Here is a 24,819-nt window from a genome sequence, read left to right as displayed (position 1 = left end):
TCTGTGCCCCAGGCAACTCTAGAATGCAGATGAGTTGCAGGTCCTCAACAGTGGAGGGAATTACCACAACAGGAGTTTCCTAAACCAATGACTTCATGGGTCTAGGTATATACATATGTATGTGTATTATAAATGTATATGTATAAGTATGTATACCTTTTAACTATAGCATATTAAATTAATATGGAAAGACCTTGCTGGCATTTTCTTTTTCATAATTTAAAACATTTGGACCTTAATGATTTTAAACTTACATAAAATTGAAAATTATTTCGTATCGGGTTGTATTTTGTGAGCAGATATATGTGTGTGTGTGTTTTGTGTATGTGTGTATAGATATATGTATGTGTATAGATATATTACATATATCTATACACACACACACATATTGACATATTTCTAGGCAAATGGTTAGTTAGATGGGACTCATTTTCTTTCTTTCTTTTTTTCTTTATAGATTGTGATTGCTAGCCTCATGTGTACTTACAACAAAAACGACTGGACTGAACTTTCCAAAATGGCTGAGGTAATGCTTTCCTTAATATATTTCTTTACTTCTTTTGTCCTATTTTTTTTATTAGTTTTAAATAAAGAATGGCTGTTAAAAGAGTCAACAATGGAGGCAAAATCAAATTGAAAAATGAGAAGTTGAATCTCGTCCATTATAATTTGTTTATCCCATGTTTTCATTAAAATGATAGAAATGTAAATTTAAAAGAAATCTCTTCTGTAAAAGTAGTGCCTTGAATTTTATACACTGCCTAAAAATCCTTTATTCTCTGAATCTGTATACTTTTTATTTGCATATTAAGCAAACTGTATATTATGATGGATGCCATGATAAAATTTAATTCTACCTTTGAGAGTCTAACTTGATCTTACCGTATTGCCTTCAGGCAAACTAGTTTGACAGCATGAGAAGAAATTTTTGAATAAAGAACTCTTGAATATTTAAAGTATAAAAAGTTCATTTAATCCTATTCTTGTTTTAATACAAAACTTGCATAAAATGATAGAACAGAAAGCTACAATATATAACACTATTCAGCAAGTTTCCTATAAAATACATAAAATCCAAATTTTATCCAAATACATGAAATACACAAATCTAAACAACTAACTAAAATTTATATTTCAAGTGGGAAAAAAATACCTATTTAAAATATTATCTATCAGTCATGAAAGACACTTTAGTCAGCAATTAAATAGAATTTTTAAAAACATATCTTTGATAAATGGGGTGTCATATCTGACAGTACTTATTAATTAGTTGGTTGTTCCCAAGGTGTTCCAAAGCTCGTTATGATGCTCTAAATAAGTTTTATTTTATCTGGACATCTCAAATCTGTGAAGGGGGAAAAATCACTTCTGGGATTTAGAGGAATGAAATTAAGTATTATCGGTAATGGGCTTTGTGATCTTCAGTACTAGGTCCATTTTATACATGTATTTACCTAATTGACCATGAAATCTACAAAATCTGTGCTTGACATGAGCTATGCCAATTTTAAGCTCACTGTGATGAATGACTTTATCATGCTGCTTCCTGTTTGCTAAGAATAAAATCCTTAAAAATAATTTTCTCCAGTAATGGGTATCAATTTAGAAAGCAATTGTATTTACATTAGCATTTGGAAAACCATAACTTTCATGTATTGAGCATACTAACTCTTATAGATAAGTAATTCTCACATTCTTGAATCCTTTTAATTGCTGTTTTATTCAGTACCACATTTTAGAATTCTATTCATTATAAAAAGACTTTCTAGGTTCCCTAGGTCCCTGAACCACCAAAGTAAAGACCAGCTAATTCATCAGAAATGTCAGTCTGTGAAGGGACTTAGTGCTAAAACATTTAACTCTATCAACTTAAAATATAGACCTGTCCATGTTTTATCATAAAGGATGATATCGTCTGTGGTCCCCCACATCTTCCTTCAAAGCAGCAAATTGAAATAGTTTCATTACTCACAATGAGTGTTAATAATCACAAGTCAGGGAACTTTAGAGATGGGAACAATCTAGGAAACCACCTTGTCCAACCCATGTCTGAGCGGGAATCCCCTCTACAGCTGCCTCCAGATAGTCATATTGATTTCCACTTATTGATGTTCATTGAAGAGAACTCTGGGAAGGATGATTTCAGATTGGAATGACTCTAATTATTAGGATAGTTTTCTTATCACACATCCATATAATCAAATGCATCCATAATCTACTCCATGTGTTCCTTCCAGCGCTGTCTTTCACATACAATCTATCCATGTTGGTTCATCTTCTGTTCATATCTCACCTCTGGCACTTATCAGCCACATAACTTTTCACAGATTTCTTTTTATCTACCTCATTTTCCTAATATACAACTTGGGAATAATGATATTTGTTTTATACAATCACAAAACTTGAGAATTGAAAGGTACCCACCTCCGTGTATCCCTAGAACAATTCTCTATATGAAAAAAAAGCTCCCCTGTAACATAGTCAGCAAGTGATCCATCAGGCTGTTTAAAAACTGCCAATGAGGGGGACCCCAGCAGTTCCCAAGGCAACCCACTCTACTTTGGGACAGCTTCAGTTTTTAGGAAGTTTTTCCTGAAACTGAATCTGAAATTGCTTCTTTCCATCTTCTATCCTTTGCTTTTCTTTCAGTCCTCTGGGGCCAAATTGGAAGGAAAAAAAAAATCTGGTTCTTCTGCTGCAGGCTAAACGTCTCTCAGTTCCTTTACATTTATTCGTGTTCTTCCTAAACTATGGTGCCTAGACCTAAGCACAATATTCCAGGTGAGGACCGATGAGGGCAGAGTGGACTGGGTCTGTCACCTCTCAGTTATTGTGAGCTATGCCTCTTCTATTCATTCCAAGATTGCATGAATTTTTTGGCTGCCACACTACACTGCAGACTCATATTGAAGTGATAGTCCACTCAAAGCCTCAGATCTTTCCATATCTGTCCACATCTGCTTTTCCAATCTTATACTTGTGAAATTGAATTTTGTTTCTGTTGTTGTTGAGTAGTTTTTTAGTCACGTCCAACTCTTCTTGACCCCATTTTGGATTTTTTTGGCAAAGATATTGGAGTGGTTGGCCATCTTCTTTTCCAGCTCATTTTACAGGTGACGAAAGTGAGGCAAACAGGGTTAAATGATATGCCCAGGGTCACACAGCTTGTAAGTGTCTGAGGCTAGATTTGAACTCAAGAAGATGAGTCTTCCTGACTCAAGGCCTGACACTCTACTGTACCACCTAACTGCCCCAATTTTTTTTTGGTTGTTTATTTTGTTTTACCCATGTGTAAGACTTTACATTTACCTTTACTGAATTTCGACTTATCAGACAGATCAACCCAATACTCTAGCATATGGGTCAACAAACTACAGAATGAGGGCCAAGTCCATCTCACTGCCTGTTTTTCTATTAGACAGTGAGTTAAGAAAGGTTTTTACATTTTTATATACAATAAAACTTTACTCAAAAATGCAAAAACTATACTTAGCTCATTGAACATACAAAACCAAGCAGGCTCCTTCTGGCTGTAGTTTGTTGACTGCTGTTTCTGTCAAGACCTTTTTGTAGTGTGATAACTAACTATTCCTTCCAACTTATTATCTGCAAATTTGACAAGTATACCATCTCTACTTTTATCCAAGTCATTAATAAAAATATTCAATAAATAAATAAATAATAAATTAATGAAGATTTTTTTTGGAATACTACACTAGAGACATCCTGCTATGTTGACATTGAACCAGATAATAAATAAATGAATAAATGAATAATAGCTAACATTTATATAGTATTTACTACTTGCCAGCCACTATGCTAAGGACTTTACAATTATTGACTCATTTTATCCTCACAACTCTATCAAGTATTATTATCCCTATTTTACAGTTGAAGAAACTGAGGCATACAGGTTAAGTGACTTGACCAAGGCCACGCAGCTAGTAACCGTCTGATGATTTGAACTTAGTTCTTCAAAACTCAGGCCCAACACTCCAGAGCCACCTAGCTGCCTAGAGCAATAACTCTTTTTGTTTGTTTATTTTTATTTTATTTTTAATTTGTAGAATACAACAAACATTTCCATAACTTAGTACAATAAAAAAGATGATTGTACATGAAATTGCATATCTACTATGCACACCTTGCTATTCCATTCAAATATATAACAAAATTATCATGTAAATTTCTTTTTTTCTTTCCTCCCTGCCCCTCCCTAAAGATGACTACCATTAGACACAAATAAGTATATATATATATATATATGTAATATTATTCTATACATACTTCTTGTTTATCAGTTCTTTCTCTTTATGTAGTTACGTTCTTTATAGTTAATTTGGGTGTTTATAATAGACAAAATAACTTATTTGCTCAAAGTCATACTTAAAACAATATTGTTATTGTGTATAATGTTCTCTCGGTTCTGCTCATTTTGCTCTTTGTTATAATCTAGACAAACTATCTACACTGTTTCCCCATCTACCTTCTTCACACATCTATGCTGAGATCAAATGAAATAATACATATAATGGGATAACCTATAGAATTTTAATTTGTGCCTATTATTTTTAAATCTTACTTGACTTTCTTGCCCTCAACATGGTTGAAACAACTCTTACTTGTTATCCTCGGCATTTATCGCCAGGCTTTGCTTATTTTGAAGGCTCCAAAACTTCTTACACTATGTTTATTTTAAAATTTTACTGATGCGTTCTGTTCAACGTCGCCGTCCCTTCCCAGTGACTCCCCATAACAAAAAAAGTGTAGTTTAACATAACACATCCAAACATTGACTACATCTCATACCTTATGCCTCATCTCATCCCTAGTCTACTACCTATTTACAAAAAGAGGAAAGATATGCTTCATTTCTAGTCCTTTGAAGTCAAAATTGGTAACTACAGCGGTCAAAGTTTTAATGCCCTTTATTATTAACTTCCTTTACATGTGGTCATTGTCTAAAGGGTTTTCTTGGTTCCATTTCACTTTTCTTCATCATCATAGCTGGTCATATCACTATGTAGTGCCTTAAAGTTTGTCAAATGCTTTACAAATAGTATCTCATTTCATTCACACAATAACCTTGTGAGTTAGGTCCTATTATTATCCCCATGTTACAGTTAAGGATCACACAGCTAGTAAGTATCTGAGGCTGAATTTGGACTTAAATCTTCCTGACTCCATGCTAATCACACTATCTTGCATACCACCTTTCTTATTGGTTCACATGAGGCTTCACAAATTTCTTGGAATTCTTCATATCTGTCTTGCCTCATGTTGTGACAATATCTTATCATTCCATTCTTATTCTCCAATTTGTTCTGTCCCCAGCTGACGGGCACCCACATTGTTGCTAGTTCTTTGTTATACAAAAAGTTCTGCTATAAACGTTTTATACCTCTGACTTCTCTTCTGGCTTTGACCTTCCTGGGACATGAAGCTAGTAGTGGTATCATTGGATCAAAGAGTATTCTTATACTATTTTATAGTATTGTAACTCTTTCATATTTGTCTTCTGTTATCTTCTGCACTTGGTAAAATTCATTTAACGCTTGTAAATTGACATTTATTTCCTAAATCACAGTCTCATTAAAGCAGATCTCATTGCAAGGCAAATTACTGTATTTATTTCATTGCTTCAGTAGACTCATGTTCTATTGATGTGGATATTGTTTCTGTTGGTAGAGTTTGCAAGTCAGTCATACCTTCTCATCCTTTGAAATCTTGACCCTGTCTTTCCTTAAATATTCCATGTAAATACAAGCCAACATGGTGGAAATCTTCCTCTGATTCTTTTAATATTTTGAGAATGATTGTACAGCAATGTTCTACAATCACTATGACTATGTGTATATAATTATTTGCTTTTACTACATGACCATCCCAGTTTCTCTTCTAACCATACAAGTCACTCAGGATATTTTACATGCAAGTACTCGTATTTCATGACATTGGATCTAATGCTGGAAGAGTCTCTATTTCTATAGATAAGGAAACTGAGCTCTGGAGAGCTTAAGTGGCTTATCCAGGATTGATATTCAGTATCTAAACCAAGGAACTTACATTCTAAGTTCATTACCTTTTTCACCAAACTATTACATGCTGGTAATATCTTTCAGCCTTCTTATACGCAACAGGCATCTATATTTCACTTTTTGATTTGTTTACAATTTTGCTTCTTATGAATTTATGATTCCATGATATAAAATGGGAGAATATCAGTGTTATAAAATATGGTCTCTATATCAAGAAGTTTAGAATCATTAATAGCACTATACAGATTCACAAATGCAATTAAACTTGATCTCCTCCTTCCCAATTCTGAGCTCTGTTCACCATCCATTTAAAATGTCTCAATAATTCAGTAGTCTGTCTCTCCAACTATAGACAATAATCTGGGTTAGATGGGTTTTTATGTGCATAGTTTGGTGGGGTTTTTTTTAATAGAACTGATCCTCTGCTCTTTTGGGGCTCAGTGAATACAGCAAAATCATATCTGTGAACAGAAGCATTTCTAGAACCTTTTCATTTTAAGATATGGTATAAAATGGGCTGGTAGATACCTTTGATGAGCATAGTTTTCTCTTTCTACTGCCTTACTTGATGTTAGAACTCAGGGAACTGCTGAATAGAGTTATCTCAGTAGCCATGTCTTTCATCAAATCATGTATGATTTTAACATATGTAGAGAATATGCTTTGTTTGAGACTTATAGTTTTGAGGATATCTTAGACTCTTTCAGTCAGTTTATAAAGATATTTTCTGCTGAAGAAAATCATCAATGAAAGCCTGTCTATTCCCTTTTCATTAGTGCTCAGTCGTTGTCCAATCCACTCTTTTAAACACTTTAGAGAGGTAAGAAAATAGTCTCACCCATGTAGTTAGTGATGTCTTCTGGTTCACCTTTTTTGAAGGGTGGTATATAACAGGACCATCTATAATTTTTTTTCATGCCTTTGAAATATTTTCCTCTTTGAAATCTTGAACATTACTCCATAAGTGCCTTTAACACCAAGATTGTATCTTGAACCAGCTTGGAAGAGCTGATTATTATATTTTCAGTTTGAGCATTTACATATTAAAAGTTGACAAAAGCTACAGACCAGTGCTTGATTTATTGTTTGGTTGATTTTATAGACTTAAGAAAGTGTTAATGATGAAGATTAAACTCAAAAGTATACTGTGTGTCCATTTTTTGGAAGGCTAGCTGTTAAACATTTACTAGCACATCTCTGTTTAGTACTATCCCACATACCTCCATGATGTATTTATCATATATGTATTTGCTCAGGTCCAGCTGCTCTCTTGACTTCAACTTCTTAAATACAATTGTCAACCTCTACTAAACTGGCAGAGTACAAATCTGGTGGCTCCACAATAGATGAGACTAAATCATCATGGAAACACTGGCATGTCTCTCTGTTCCATTTCACATCGATTTATTGTTGTCCTTTGACTCATCGCTACAAATGCTCCTGGCTTTGCGATCTGGCTTGTCAGGACCTGATGTCTTCAGGCTCCACTGCTTTGGGCTGTTTTGTTAACTGGCACTATTTATATTCTTCTTCTAGCCTCCCCTGTGAAATTCTCAATTGAGATTATTCTCCAAACTGGTGTTATCCTTGGCTATCGTGTCTTTCTCTCCACTTGGCAAGAACAAATATTTGCTGGCTGAGCTGGTTTCTGGGCTTCCTCAGCCTTATGTTGTTCATGTCCCATTTTTCAGAGCTGACAGCTTGTTTAACCAGATCAGATTGGCGCTCCTATAATTGTGCGAGGTGTCTTTTCATTGTTATCCTTTATTCTAATTTGGTATTGATTTTGACCTTTGGTCTAACAAGTCAATGATCTGATGGCACAAAGACAGCTCCTTCTAAAATGACTGCTAATTCTGGACTTACAATTAGTTCAGATAAAGACAGGTATATTTTCTGATATGATGCTTGGTGCTCACAATGACCAAAACTCTCATCAACTCTTCTTGACGCAGGTTTTCACGTAAATGGGCATGAGGTTTTGAGTAGTTGGTGGTTCCACAATAGATGAGACTAAATCATCATGGAAACACTTGCATGTCTATCTGTACCATTTCACATCCATTTATTGTTGCCCTTTGACTCATAGCTACTTCCTTTCCTTTATCTCTAACCCAATTTTCAACATGCTTTCACCATCCTCCATCATGCCCACCATCACATTGAGGTCTCCTAATATCTTGGGGCAAATTTCTTTAGTTTCAAGGATCTTGTCAAGGTTTGTTTTTTTTTTTTTGTAGAATTTCTCTATTTCATATTTCACAATAGGGGTTGACATATATGCTACAGTTATCTTCATAATGGTCTTTGTCTTTATGTTCATTGTGAGAAATGCAAAGCAATACAACCAAGGATCCAGTTAAATTACTTTTTATTACCTTTGGCAATATGATGAAACTGACTTTGTCAGCTCCTTTATTTTCCTTTGTATGCTTGCGTGTATATACACACATAAATATGTAGGTATATATATACATGTGTATATGTGTAAATCTAAGTCAATATTTTTGTAGTTCACTTTTCAGTAGGATATCAATTCAATTCAATAAACAGGAAAAATTAAAGCTTCACACATGCATGCATGCATAGACACACACACACACACACACATACATAGACACACACACACCTTACCAGAATGAATAGGAAAAAAAACTGCTTTTGATATGATATTAGTGAAATACTGTCTTTTTAAATCAAATATAACAATTAAGTGGATTACTCAGTCCTACTTCTTACCTACCTCAGTCCTACATTTTAGGAAGTCATGATTCTATCCATATGAGTGTTCTTTTTACCCGTAGGTACTGTTAATATCTTCATTTTACAGTTGAGGATACTGAGGCAAACAGAGGTTAAATGACTTGCCCATGGTCACACAGCTAATATGTGTTTGAGACTGGATTTAGACTCAGGTGCTCCTTACTTCAGACCCAGTGCCTTATCCACTATGGCACCTAGGTGTGTCTATCTACAGAATAAATATAAAGTATTACTGTTATACATATACTGTTTGCCTTCAACCTAGAAGTATTTCAAGACATTTGCATCTCAACTCAAAATACTCGCTCCTAATTTAAAGTAAATATATTTTCCAGGTGGAGATGATATGAAACTCGCTATAATGACAGATCACAAAATGTCCCTAAATCATACATAAATAATGATGAAGCCCTTAATTATGATAAATTATTCCCTTAACCCTGTGTCTAGAATATTCATAAGCTTTAAAAGTTTTTTTTAGCTTATAATGAGTCTCAATCTTATTTTCAAAAGTTTTCTTTATTATTATTAATAATAATATTAATAATGATGATAGGGGCAAGTTATGAACTATATAGGAGGAAAAAAACATATTGCAAATCACAACACATCCAAGTGTACCCTTCCCTGTGTTACTCTTATCTGTTCTCATAAATATCCTCACCCACAAGCAATGCACCCAAATACGAGTGCCTTCTTCCAGTTCTCTTGACATTATCTTGGTACCAATACAGCATGCAAGTTGTTTATAGGTTATCTCTTACTCTTGTCACGTGACTGGCCCTCTTTTCTGGTTGTACATCTCTCTGATATCATCCTCTATACCACTTTTCTTCATGATTCTTGGTTGGTATTGTGTTGTGATTGGTAATGTGCTGTAGTCACCTTTTTGGGTGACTATCAATAGAACACAAAATAAATTATTATGTTTATCTTCATGTTTTGAACTCTCTCATCAAGATTCAAATTATGCGTAAATCTTACTGAGGTATTTTGTATATATGCATTCATTAAACAATCGCTTATCTACCATCTGCAAAGCACTCTGATAAGGGAGATACAAAGGTAATTAAGACTTAGATCCTGCCTCAATAGGGCTTAACATTGAACAGACTGGTTTCAGATAAAGTCTCGAACTCAACATTAGCTGAAATAAGTCACTAAATACCAGTGGTATAACTTCGAAATCTATAGCCATGGCAAATTTAAATATGTACCATGTCTAATGCTATATGGCCCTATGGGCATAATTAAAGCCTGACCCTTTCCTATTCCTCAAAGATGTGAAGGGCACTATGTGACAGTCTGGGAGGGTGAATGACATAGAGGAAAGTGATTAACAACCTTAAAGACATTGGGAGTTGTAGTTCTTCCCAAGCTTGATAGATATTTGGAAATTGACTCTTACCTTCCAATGTACAAATAAAGGAGGCAAATTGTCTTTGTCAACTCTGCACCTTTCAAAGGCAAAGTCAGAAATCTTTTTGAAAAGAATATTGCCCAAATTTTATACTCTGTTAGGAAGGATGAAACTGTAGTCAAGACAGATTAATAAGGTTTCCTTCTAGATTTAATAGAAGAAGCTTCTAGATTTAATAGATATCTTCCACAAGCTGGGAAGAATGATAAGTTTTAGGGTCTTTGTGGCAAGTACAACTCCCAGGAACTTTTTTGTGAGTCAACACAAAGTGAGTCAACACCTTGATACAAATTTGTATATTCAGAAAGGAGCGTAATAGTGACAGACCCATGGGCTAGAAACTCTAAGAAATAGAGGTAGTGAGCTGTAGGTCTGCCATAAAGAGAGAGTATATTCCCCTGGATGTTGATATTCTGGGACAGAGTTCAGCTCCACATTAGAGTCTGGTTTTTTGTTTATTTTTTTCCCTAAAGCTATGATTTCATTGCTATTAGAAGCTCCCAGGGAGAAAATTCCCTCTGTTAATGCGGAATTTTCAGCAACTTAACCTTAAAGAGTTCCCTGGGGGCAATGAGAATTTAAATGACTTGCCTAAGGACACATAGCCAGTATGTGTCAGGGTAGGACTAGAATTCAGGTCTTAGAACTGGAGGTGCTGTGTTGCTGTTTCTCCTCTGATTTGTATTACCTGGATGAATGTCAGCAAATCACTTAATTCTCTGGCTTCAGTTTCCTCATCTAGACTAGATGACCTCAAAGAACTCTCTGAATCCATGATATTGGTGTTTTCAGTGTGTAGAAAATACCAATGATCTTTGGACTTGTTAAAAAGTATAATAAATTAAGAATTTAAGGTAAAACTTTTTTTAATGGGAAGAGGAAGTGTTTGGATCTATGATATTCTTGGCAAAGGGATTTCTCAGTGGGAAACTCACCCTACCAAGAATCAAGTTCAGACTTGAACCCAGACCTTCCTAGCCCCTATTCCGGTTCTCAATCTAGTATCCCCCTTCCTTTAGATTCTGTATTACTTGACAGAATAAATATTAACTAAATACTATATCTATCTACCTATATGCATGTAATTGGTAATAGAAAATATAATTTAAAGTAAGATGTAAAAGGATAAAACTTCTTGGTACAACAGCTCTCTGATTTAGATTGCAGTTCCTCTACTTCAATAATCACTTTGCTAGAATTTACTTCACCAATTGTTTAATGGAAACCTCTTATGTTTCCAAAGAACCTGGATCCTTAGTCATTGATGGGACTGGGCCAGCATCATCTGGCATTTGAATGCTCTTCCATGACCCTCCTGTGGCTGGTTTCATGTCCATTCTATTGCTTCATCAGAACTCAGGCATCTTGTTTAGCTCAGTAGCTGTCAGAGTGGGATCGTGATTTGAGAGAGGAATATTTTCATTTTGCAGAGGAAGAGACTGAGGAATAGAAAAATGATATCTTTTTGTGCAAGATTACACAACCAGCCAATGGATGGATGGGAATAAAACCCAGGTTTCCTGACTCCTAGTCCAGAGCTCTTTCCATACTTAATCTTTCTTCCTATATATTCTCTCTTAAATCCCCCAACCTTCCTCAATATAATGGGGTTTCTGCCTCTACTGTTCTTGTTGCTGGGTTTTAATCCACTCACCTTTGGGTCAAGTCCATGTCTACCATTTTGCATCATTGTTCTTAGTGGTGGAGACTGATTTCAGTGTTCCACACCTGGGATAAGGGTGGATTTAGGGAGAGCTTGAGAGAGGTGAGATGCTGGTCTTCCACCTTTAAAAGAGAAGATTCTGAGAATCTTCTTTCTCAAGTTCTCCCCAACCCCACCCCTCATGCAGGTATGGATCACCGAGTAATTGATACTAGCAAATATCTCTTTTCTCTTTTTTTGTGTTTCTTTGTAACTTGTTCTTAAATCTTATTCCCTTATGGCACTTAGCACCTGTTTTCTCATATTATTGTTGTTGTTACTATTATTATAATTTTATACCATAGAATCATAGAATTTCAGAGTTAGTGGAGATCTCACTCACCATCTAGTCTAACTCATATCTGGAAAAGTTACTACAAGATTCCTGACAAGTCGTCATTCAGCTTCTGCTTAAGTCTCCACTGAGATAGAAACCTTCTACATCCTGAGGTAGCCCATTACACTTCTGGAAAACTAGTTCTTAGGAAGTTTTTTTTTGTTTTGTTTTGTTAAGCATGATGTCTTGCATGTTGTGGGTGCTTCAGAGACACTTATTAAGGGTTAATTTGACTCTTTGCATCTTTCATCCATTATTCCCTGTTTTGTCTTCTGGGGCTAAGTAGAATACATCTAATTCTACTTCCACATGACAGTATTTCAAATACTTAAACACAGCTATCACATTCTCCCTAAGTCTTTTCTTCTTCAGGCTATTCTTTCTTCTAATTCTCATGTGAAATTGGACTCAAGGCCCTTCACCATCTTAATTGTCCTCTTTTGTGTGTTGTATTCATATATTTGTGTGAAAATGGTAGACCCATCATATGATAGATATGGTCAAAGGCTTTCCAACTTGGTAAGTTGAAGTCTGGGAATGTTTTGTTTTTAAGGTCTGTGTCCCCAGCATGTAACACAAGGCTGTGTCCATTGTAGATGGTTTGTTGATTTGGCAGGACCTAGCAGAGCTTGCATTCTTCTAGCACAAGCTTTGAGAGCTCAGGGTCACCTTCACCTCTACATTCACTGTAGTATAAGGCATAAAAGATTACCATTTTCTTTTAAGCTTCATAATGGATTTTAAGCACATTTTATGGGAAAAGTATTTGTTGTTATATGTCTATGAGACATGGAACACAAATCTCCAAAGAACTGAATATAAATGAATATCACACAGAAGGCAATGGAGAGGCCCATGATAGGTGAGATAAGCCTGCAACATATAACAAATAAGGGATTTCAAAAGAAAACAGGAGTAAAGCATGTCAGCAAGGAAGTGTTTGATCAAAAAAGGATGAGCTGGGCACATGTCAAGGGCAGGCATTAACAGGGAGATAGCTCAAGTCTCCACTCTCAATCTTTCAATGTAAGAAGAAAAGGAATAAAGCCCTGGGATATTTGGTGGACTTGGGTGATAGTTGGCACCATTGGAGAAAATACCCACATTGATAAAATAGCAAAGCCATTTGAGCATCTGAGTGTTGATAAAGATTTTGAAGCAGCCTGATATAAAGGATGGAGGAAATGCCTCACAGTTAGGAAGAACTCAGTTCAAATTCTGCTGCTGATACCATGTGTTGACTACTGGCAAATCACTTAATCTGTCAGTGTCTCAGGTCACTTCCTGAGACTGTTCCAGATGAGTTACAGACTTGAATGGGTAAAGGAAGTTTCCTTCACCACTGAAATAGCAAGTCTAGATAGAAATACATTCTATCAATTACCTCCCAGCAGTATAAATGTACATCGAGTTCCTAAGGAATGTATATGTTGCCGTTTTAGTGAGATTTAGAGGTTTAATTTGCAACTTCTTACTTAAAGCTATGGTCAGGTTGGCTAGTTTAAAAACATTGTCAGTCCTAAGAATTCTCAAGACAGATCACACTAAGTGCACATTTGTAACCAAGCACTCAAAAGGAAGATATTGCAGTTCTGTTTTCAGAAGTGAATAGAAAATGAACAGTTTAAACATGCTTTCATATCACATACACACACAAACGCACACACAGAGTGCTTTGTCTGTTCAGATTCACACACATCCACACACATGAAGGATACTTTGTTCAGATTCACAAAAAGATGACAACTTCTTTCTTTAAACTGGTGACAAAGCATGATGAATAGCCTCTGTTTACTCATTGACTCCTTGCAGCATCCTGTCTGTCTGTTGTTATCCTTTTTAAAAGATAGGTAGCATAACTAGAATCAGGAAGACCTGGGTTCAAATCCCATTTCAGACATTTACTAACTTACCCTGGGCAAATGATTTCAATTTCTCTGAGCCTAAGAGTTGTCATCTGTAAAATAGTCGGTTGGACTGAACGATTGCTAATATGCTGGCACCATTGCCTAAAAACAACATAGGTATTATTGTGGAACCTAGAAGTTCAGATTGGCTGAAACAACATGGACAGAAAATACCCAAGCTGACTTTAATTAATGTCTTTTGTTTTTTACATAGACATAGTTTCCTCCAGTATCCCCACTCCTCCCTTCCCTAAGAGGGAAGATATAAAGAGTATTTCTTATATAAGAAAGAGTATTTTATATAAGAATAAAAAAAAGTATTTTTAAAGATTAAAAAAAAGAAAAAGAAGAAAAAAATCAGTTTAACTGATTAATCCATTGAACAAGTGTGAAAATTCATGCAATGTGCAACACTTGGGCAATGAGATGGATTAGTCATGTCTTCTCATATTTCTCTTTTAGAGCCATGGTTCTTTATAATTTTTCAACATTTACTTTTGGTATTTTGTGCATGTAGTTGTTGTAAATTGTTATGATCATTGTGCATAGTATTTTCTTGGCTCTACTTACTTCACTGTGCATCAGTTTATATAGCTTTTTCCATGATTCTTATCTATTTGTCAAATTCATCATTTCTTACAGCAAAATAATATTTCATTTCATTTATGGACCATGATTTGTTGAGCCATTTCCTAATTGATAGTTATCTACTTTATTTCCATTTCTTTGCTATCACAAAAAAAGCTGCTATAAATATTTTTTATCTATATAGAGATTTTCTTATTGATAGCCTCCTTGGGATATTAACCCAGTTATGGCATCTCTGGGTCAACAGGTATGGACATTTTAGCCATTTTATTTGAATAATTCCTAACAGCTTTTCAGAATTATTGTACTGATTCACAGCTCCGCACACATCAGTGTGTTTATCTTCTCACAACCTCTCCAACTTAACTATTGCCATTTTTGTCATCTTTATCAATTTGCAAGCTAAGAAGTTTAAACCTCAGGATTATTTTGATTCGCATTTCTCTTATTGTTAGAGTTTTGGGGTATTTTTTCTTGTGGTTGTTAATATTTTGCACTTATTTTGAGAATTATTTATTTATATCCTTTGGCAACTTATCTATTGGGGAATGACTACTAGATATGTGTAGATAGATACATAGATAGATACATAGACATAGATATAGATATAGATAGAAAATTTCTCGTGCCTGAAATATACTTCTTTCTTAACTCTACATCTTATTATTCTTATCCTCCTTAAATATCCAAATCTTCCATGAGGCCTTGTTGGATTACCAAGTTGGTGTTTTCTCCCTTCTCAAAATTCACTATATTACACTGATTTCTTTGCTTTGTGTATCTTCCAGTAGAATGGAAGCTTTTTGAGGTTAGAAACAATTTTGTTTTCAATCTTTGACTCCCTAGTACCTAAAACAGTGCCTTCTACCTAGTACCTTCTTAATAAATGCTCATTGCATTTAATTACATTAGTAATTATTGTTCAATATTAGGAGGAATTAACAATCAAAAGTGTCCAAATATGGGATATGTTCTTTGATGTAGCAACCTTGTTGTCCCTGAAAACATTCAAATATAGACTTTAACTTCTATTCCCGATGTTCTAGGTAGAATCCCTGCATATCTGGAGGTGAGATTAGAGTAAATGGCCTCTAACATTCTTACAAATGCTAAGATTCTCTTAGTCTAATAACATAATGTAGCTGGAGGGTAGGGGGGAGAGAGAGGAGAGGAGAGCAGAGGAGAGAAGGAAAAAGATGAGAGAAGAGAAACATATCTTAGGAAGAAAAGGTTGAATGGTTAGCATGAATTATTTTGTTCATTATTTTTTTTTAAACTTGGGACATTAGTAAGTATTGGATAATCATTTAGTGTGTTTGAAATAATATAGAATACAAATTGGTACGCATATGGAAATTATCTGAAAACGTACAAATGGACCCTGCCAAAATTGAGAGGATGTTTTTTCATTAATTATGACTGTTACTTCTGACTTGGACAAATAAAAAAATGCATATATACCCTTACATTTCAATGTCATTCATACATAGTACTGAAAGCCTACATAATCCATAATTGATTTTTAAAATTACTATGCATTTATTTTGTATTTATATATCTTACCTAAATGATAGGTAACTTGACATTTGTGCTATTAATAGTCCACTTGAAAAGCATACTGTTGATACCATTTACTTTTGAATGACCTTAAATTCCTGTCTGTAAATGATCAGATTTCTGCTTACAGATCATAACATATCTATACCGTTAAGTCATGTGTGCACACATATATGTGAGTGTACATATAAGTGACATACATATATATGTGTAAATATATGCATGCATACATACATATATAGGCAAGCTCTTACAAAATCTAGGAAAATGCCTGGAATTTAAGTGCTTAATAAATACTTATTGATCAATTTATCATAAATTATAACCTAAAGAAGACCACATTCTTTGTTGACTAATAAAAATAATTTCATAGATATTAAAGGCTATTTTAAAGATTTTCCTCCACCAAGTTATTTCCCTGCATGTGTTGAAATCATATGAGTCCTATAACGATGCAACAACAGAGACATTTATTCAAAACCCAGTGATTATAAATATAGTGAGGTGTAAACCAAAAATTTATATAGTGTATCATCAAAGATATTTGCCATTGCTATGAAGGATGTCCAGTACAGATTCCAAATAGCAGAGGGATTATTTTTTAGATATGAAGATGTTTAAATTCTCCCTACAGATAATAATAATCATATGGAACTTTTAATTTTACATAGCATTTTACAAATATTATTTCATTTGATCCTCACAACAACCCTGGGAGTTGTTTTTACAGATAGGGAAGCTAAATCAGACAGAGGTTAAATGGATGTTCCAGGGTCATATAACAAGCAGGTGTCTGAGACCATATTTGAACCCTAGTCTTCCTGACTCCAGGTCCGGTTCACTATCCATTGTGTTATCTAGCTATACCTAAAAATGATGTGGGGGATCCCATCAAACCTTGAAACATCATAAAGACTCCCAAATAAGATCCGTAATCACTACAAAAGCTCAGCTTAACTAAATGTTGTGGGGGAGGGAAAGGATAACAAATGCTTTTTGTTTTGTGACTGTCTTTTGTGTCCCCAGTGCTTAGCATAGTGCCTGGAATATATTAGGCCTTTAATAAATGTTCAATGACTAACTACTCTTTGGGTCCAACCATCCAATCAGATTTCAGTCCATCTAATTGCAATATTCCATACTTCTCTGTGTTCTCATAGAGAAGGGTATAAAATATTGACCAAAAACTTTGTTAAAATTTAGGAAAATGATCCACAGTATTTCCTTCATCTACTGTTTAGTTATCTGTCAAGAAAGGAAATGAGATTAGTCTAACATGGTCTGTTCATCAAGAAATCATGCTGACTCTTTGTCTTTGCCACTTACCTTTCTAGATGTTCACAATCATCTCATTAAAGATCCTTGCCAGAATTTTCCTAGAAACTGAAGTACAATAAATAAATTAATAACCAGGGAAGGAAATGTGCCATTCATATAAAGAGACCAGTGGATATCCACGTGCCCCTTGGGTAATCATGCTATGTTAATATATGAAAAGAAAAGTTCTATTATGTTAGGCGTATCCCCTGTAGAGAATTTATGGGATAAAATGGACAAGAAGTTACCCACGAAGGAAAAGATTCTTGATTATTCAATATATTTTCTTAAATCCTCATAGTTATTTTGTTCATAGAATAAATAGATTTTATTGATTAGATAACTCCAAAATGATGCTGGCTGTTATTTATTTATTTCTTCTGAACAACAACAGGGTACCAACTCGTATTTTCTGATTTAAACTTCTGTCAGTTTTAGTCATTAAGCCCTGTTATTTGCTGTGTTGTAGTAATATAGGAAATCTTGACAGACTGGAAATATTTATGTGTAACTAAGATAATATGTACTACTTATACAGGTTTATAATCCTTGATTAGTTAATTCCCAGATGTCATTCCTTTGATACAGTTTTGCATTTATCTACATTTTACAGATGAAAATCTGAAAACTGAAGTTAAATGACTTGCCCAAAGCCACAATGAAATTTAACAAAGTAAATCCAGGATTAGAATTCAAAGCTATTGACTCTTAGTCATGTGGTAGGCACCAAGCCCTGGTATTTCTGTGCTCTTAGGCATACCTGTAAAAATAGCACATATTATAATAATTTCCAATAAAATAAAATATTTTAAAAATTAATTATGAAACCAGAAATAATGAAAGGATGCAAGGAAACAGTCTAAATGTTCAAATCAGCTTTTCTGATGTGGAAAAAGAAAATTCAGTCATAAATGAAAATAGGCAAAAAATTATCAATTAAAAATAATGTAAGTATTGAACTTTTAAATTTACTGAATTCCATTATTAAGTAAGAAAAGTGAAGGCCAAGGAGTTGGCCAGCTAGATGGGAAGGGAACCCTTGCAAAGGCAATTACTGACCAATAAGAAATGATGAACTACTTCCATAGTACTGAAGCATGACAGTAAAATTATTGTATTAAAGAAACTGACTAAAGGACTAAGCTGGCCTCAGACAGAAATCACAGATGAAAGAAATTCCAGCAAAATTTCTGAGTTCGTACCTAAGATTCATAGGTCAGTGAGAAAAAAGAGAGTTCTAATACATTTCCTGCCAGATGAAATATAAATTGTTCAGTGTTCTTATCTTGAGATCTGATGAATAGCAAAAATGGCATTATATAACAATTTTATATTTATAACAGAAAATTGTAACTCTAAGGAAACTTGTTTGGCTTTCAAAGCCCTTTATAGTCTGCCCCTCCTTCTCCTATCTCTTGTCTTCTTACATCTTATGCTTAGGGACATGATGGTAAATGTTAACAACAAGCTCTCTGAGAAGCACTGCACACTTTAAAATTAATCTAAATAAACTAGGTATATATCAACATCTCACACCATATATCAAACTCAAAATGGATACATGATTTAGATATAAAGGATAATATCATAAGCAAATTAGTGGATCATAGAAGAAATTACTTGTAAAATCTGTGGATAGAGGAAGAGTTCATGACCAAATGTGATAGAGAGGTTCACAGGAGGTAACATGGATACTTTTCATTTCGTAAAATCAAAGATTTTATTTTTAAACTCTTAAACAAAACTAATGCAACCAAAATTAAAAGAAAAGCAGGAAACTCAGAAAAAGTCTTTGCAGCAAATTTCTCTGATAAATATACATAGAGAACCGAGTCAAATTTACAAGAATTAAGAGCGATTTCCCAGTTCCCCAAAGGATGTGAATAGGCAGTTTTCAGAGGAAGATATTCAACCTATCAAAAACCATATAGAAATGCTGTTTATCACCAATAATTGAAGAAGCAAATTTAAAAAAAAAACTCTGAAGTACCACTTACACATCCATCAGATTGACTAAGATGACCAAAAAAAAAAGGAAAATGACAAGTGCTGGACAGAATGTGGAAAAATTGCTATGAACTAGTCCATCCATCCCAAAAAGCAGTTTGAAATCAAGCCCAAAAAGCTGTGCATACCCTTTGATCCAGTCACTCTATTGCTAGAGCTGTGCCCCTAGGAGATCAAAGAAAGAGGAAAGGAGCCCATATGCATAAAAATATTGATAGCAACTCTTTTGTGCTGGCAAAGAATTTAAAACTGAGAGGATACCAATCAATTGAGGAATGGCTGGCCAAGTTGTGGTATAAGATTGTGATGAAATACTATTGTGCCATAAAAATGATGAAGGAAGAGGTTTCAGAAAAACTTGTGAGGACTTGTGTGAACTAAGTAAAGAGAGCAGAACTAGGAGAACATTTCATATAGTTACAATATTGTAAGATAATCAACTTTGAAAGACTTAATAACTTTAATCAATACCATGACCAAACATAGTTCCAAAGGACTCATGATGAAGTAAGACATCCACCTCTAGAAGGAGCTAATGGACTCAGAGTGCAATTTAAGCGTATTTTGTTTTTTTCCCTTTTGTTGGGGGGGGGGAGATGGGGCTTTTTTCTTTCAACCAACCGAATGAGGAAATATATTTTGCATAACTATACATATTTGTAATGGATTTTGTTTTTCTTGTCTTCTTAATTGGTAGGGCAGGAGGAGGAGGGACAGATAATTTGAAATTGAGAAATGAAATAAAATTGAATTAAAAATGATCTTTATTATTAACGTGTTCTCCATCAATTTCTTAAGTCTAGAAATCAACACAAATCAATAAACCAAGTTCTGGTTTGTAATGTTTTTGATTTCAAAGGTATAAAATGCTCACACTGAAAATTTAATAATGGGCTCTCAAGATCTATTCAAGCTGCTTTCAGCACACTGCTGACCTTACTCGTTCCCCTAAACTTTGCAATCCAGATTTCTCCTAGCTGTTCCTCGCAGAAGATACTCCATCTCCTGAGGCTGGTAAATTTTACAGGTTATCTTACAAGCCTAAAATTCTCTTCCTCCTCATCTCTGCCCCCTGGCTTTTTCTGGCTTCTTTTAAGTTTAATAGATAAAATTCCAACATCTACAAAATGCCTTTTTCCATGATTTCTTAATGTTAGTACCTTCCCTGTGTTGATTCTCTCTAATTGATCCTGTGTATCTTTGTACACAGTTGTTTGCATGTTGCATCTGCCATTAGACTGTGAGCTTTGGGAGCCCATTCTTTTGCCTTTCTTTGTATTCTCAGAACTTTGCACAATATCTAGCACATAGTGCCTAAGATTAGGATTCAAATTCCTGCCTCTTCATCATATGGTAGGCAATAGGCCATGGTATTTTTGTGCTTTTATACTGTGACTAACTGATTGTGTGTGTGTAAAACTCAATCTATTGAAATTAAGTCACATTTTTATCTCTTATTAAAACTCTGAAAAGTTTTATTTATGAAAAATTAGTAAAAAGATTGAAGATGATAGTAAAAATATTTGAAGCATAATATAGAAAATTTGTTAGAATTGAGAGATCATGTTAGAAATAATGTTGCATTGTTCCTCATTTTCAGTGACATTCTTTCATTAAAACTAATCTAGTGAGACATTTTTACTGTTCTTAGCAGTGTAAATTGGCTGACTAGGCAAAAAAAAACAAAACAAAACAATTCCCCAATTCACTGTTTTCATTTTTATATTGGTAATTTGGATTTTTCTTTCATTTTTTAATCACATTAAACAATGGTTTATCTATTATATTGGTTTTATCATAAATCCAGCTGCCTACTTTTATTTATTAGTTCAATGGTTTTCTTTCAATTTTATCAATCTCTCCTTTAATTTTCAGGATTTCCAGTTTGGTGTTAATTCAGGATTATTAATTTGTCCTTTTTCCACTTTTTTTTTAGTTGCATGTCCAATTTGTTCATCTGCTCTTTCTCTTTTTTATTGCATAAGCATTTAAGGATATCAGTTTTCACTGAAGTACTACTTTGGCAGCACCTCATAAATTTTTATATATTGTCTCATTGTTGCAATTCTCTTTAATGAAATTATTGTTTCTGTAATTTATTCTTTGACCCACTGATTCTTTAGGATTAGAATATTTAGTTTCCAGTTAAATTTGAATCTATGCTTCCATTGCCCTTCATTGAACGTAATTTTTATTACATTACAATCTAAAAAGGATGAATTTAATATTGCTGGGGTTTTTTCATTTGGTTTTGAGGTTTTTATACCCAACTATATGATCAGTTTTTGTATAGGCGCCATGTACCACTGATAAAAAGGTATATTCTTTTTTTATTCCTATTCAGTTTTCTCCAGAAATCTTTTATATCTAACCTCTCTAAAATTTTATTCATCTCCTTAACTACTCATTTATTTTTGGTTCAATGTATCTAACTCTGAGAGGGGAAAATTGAAGTGCCCCCCCCCGCCCAGTATAGTTTCACTCTCTATTTCCTCCTTAACTCATTTAATTTTTTTTTAAGAATTTGGATGCTGTACTATTTGGTACATATATGTTTAGTATTGTTATTGCTTCATTGTCTGTGTTATCTTTTAGCAAGATTTGGTTTCAGTGCTCATCTCTTTTACTTAGATCTATTTTTTTGCCTTTTCTTTGTCTGAGATCGTGATTTCTATGTGCCTTCTTCACTTCAGCTAAAACATAACAGATTCTGCTCCAGCCCTTTATTTTTATTCTGTGTGTGTTTCTCTCCTTCAATTGTGTTTTTTGTAAACAACACATTGTAGGGTACTGGCTTTTAATCCACTCTGTTATCTGCTTCAGTTTTATGGGGGAGTATATTCCATTCACATTCACGGTTATGATTATTAACTATGTATTTCCCTCAATCCCATTTCCCCCACCCTGTTTATCCTCCTCTCTCTTTTTCCTTTTCACCCTGTCCTCTTCAAAAGTGTTCTGCTTCTGACCACCAACTTCCCAGTCCAACCTGTCTTCTATCACTCACTTTCTTCTCTTATTCCCCTCCCCTCCCTCTTCCCTGTAGGGTAAGGTAGATTTCTATACCCAACTAAGTATGTGTGTTTTTCCCTCTTTCAGCCAATTCTGATATGAGTAAGGTTTAGGCATTGCCCATCACAGACCACACATCTCCCCTCTACTGTAAAAGCTTGTTCTGCATCTCTTTTATGTGAGATAATTTACCCCATTCTCTCCTTGCCCCCTTCTTCCAGTGCATCCTTCCTTCTTACCCCTTAATTTTGTTTTGTGGATATCATGCCAACATTATCACTCATACCCCATGCACTCTGTGTACCCTCATACCCATGCCTTCTAACTCCCCTAATATTAAGAATTATAAGTATCATCTTCCCATGTAGAAATATAAACAGCTTAACCTAATGGAATCCCTTATGTTTTCTGTTTCCTGTTTACCTTTTTATGTTTCTTTTGAGTTTTGTATTTGAAAATCAAATTTTCTGTTTAGCTCTGCTCTTTTCATCAGGAATACTGGAAAGTCCTCAATTTCATTAAATATCCATTTTTCCCCTGGAGGATCATATTCAGTTTCACTGAGTAGGTGATTCTTGATTGTAATCCTACCTCCTTTGCCCTCTGGGATATCATATTGCAAGCCCTCTGAACCCTTAATGTTGAAACTGCTAAATCCTATGTTTTCCTGGCTGTGACTTCACAATAAATTGAATTGTTTCTTTATGATTGCTTGCAGTATTTTCTCCTTGACCTGGGAGCTTTTGAATTTGGCTATAATATTCTTGGGACTTTTCATTTTAGGATCTTTTTTGAGAAGTGATCAATGAATTCTTTCCATTTGTATTTTACTTTCTGGTTACTAGAGATCAGGAAAGTTTTCTTGATGATTTCTTGAAAGATTTTGTCTAGGTTATTTTTTTTATCAGTAGTTCTTAAATGCTCTCCTGGATCTATTTTCTAGGTCAGTTGTTTTTCCAATAAGGTATTTCGAATTTTTTCTATTTTTTTCATTCTTTTGCTTTTGTTTGATTGTTTCTACATGTCTCTTGGAGTCATTAGCTTCCACTTGCCTAATTTTAATTTTCAAGAAATTATTTTCTTTAATTAGCTTTTGTGCCTCATTTGGCCAGTTTTATTTTTTAAAGAGTTCTTTTCTTCAGTTAATTTTTGCACACATATTCCCACTTTTTGTGCTTCCCTTACCAAGCTGTTGACACTTTTTCATGATTCTCTTTTGTCATTCTCATTTCTTTTCCCATGTTCTCTTCCACCTCTCTTATTTGATTTTTAAAATTCTTTTTGAGCTATTCCAATAATTCTTTTTGGGCTGGACACCTCTTCACCTTTGTCTTTGAGGCTTTGCATGTAGCCATTTTTGACATTGATATCCTTCTGAGTTTGTGTTTTGATCTTCCCTGTCACCATAATAACTCTCATTTTCCACACACATATGCATACACACATACCTTTATCTATTTTTCAATCAATTTGTATATATTAGGTACACGGTACTTTGGCCACTGTTCTAATTATTGAGAATGTGAATAAAAGGCAAAAAATGCACTCTGCCCTCAAGGAACTTCATACTAACTGGAAAACATGTACAAAAATAGGTATATACTAGAGATTAGATGGAAGATAACCATAGAAGGGAAAGCACTAGCAACTGAGAGAAATAGGAAAGTTTACCTATAGAAGGTAGAATTTGACCAGAATCTTGAAAGAAGCCAGGGATTCAAAGAGATAGAGATGAGTTTGTAGGTTCCCAAATGCAATGCAACCGAACTTTTTACTTCTGTTCTCTTCTGAGCTCAGTTCATCATTCACTTTCACTATCTCAAAGCTATGTATTGTAACATTAATTTGATTCACTGGTCATCCAATGGAATAACATAGTTTAGACAGTAAGCATTTTTTGTTCTATTTAGTTTTTCCTCATATTGTTTGCTGGACTGTTCTCTTGAGTTATCATGGATCTGATCATAAGTGGATCTGAAATATAATGGGACCTCAATACAATCCAGTGGTCTCATGAGAAAATAGGAGCATCGTGAGGACCTTATCATCTTAGAAGATTCCCCTTCCCACTGGGACCTGAAAGCACCTAAGGAATGGCTTACTCTATTTAAACATAATAAAACTGAATTCATTAAATAAAGTTTTCTCCAAAAAAAAATCAATCCAGCCAC

General features: G+C 34.4%; 1 protein-coding gene across 1 annotated transcript in view; it reads left to right on the top strand.

Annotated features, from left to right (window-relative positions):
• The window catches only part of DPYD (dihydropyrimidine dehydrogenase), a 1,024,364-nt gene that overhangs the window by 663,510 nt on the left and 336,035 nt on the right, over positions 1-24,819 (top strand). Inside the window, exon 15 of the mRNA XM_027868249.1 lies at positions 458-526. Within this exon, the coding sequence (XP_027724050.1) occupies positions 458-526 (69 nt within the window). The remainder of the gene's footprint in view (positions 1-457; positions 527-24,819) is intronic.

This window comes from Vombatus ursinus, unplaced genomic scaffold (genome assembly GCF_900497805.2).
Source record: "Vombatus ursinus unplaced genomic scaffold, bare-nosed wombat genome assembly UNPS02014787.1, whole genome shotgun sequence".
Taxonomy (NCBI): Eukaryota; Metazoa; Chordata; class Mammalia; order Diprotodontia; family Vombatidae; genus Vombatus; species Vombatus ursinus.
Note: the sequence above shows the minus strand (reverse complement) of the source record. Positions and strands in the feature narration are given on the sequence as shown.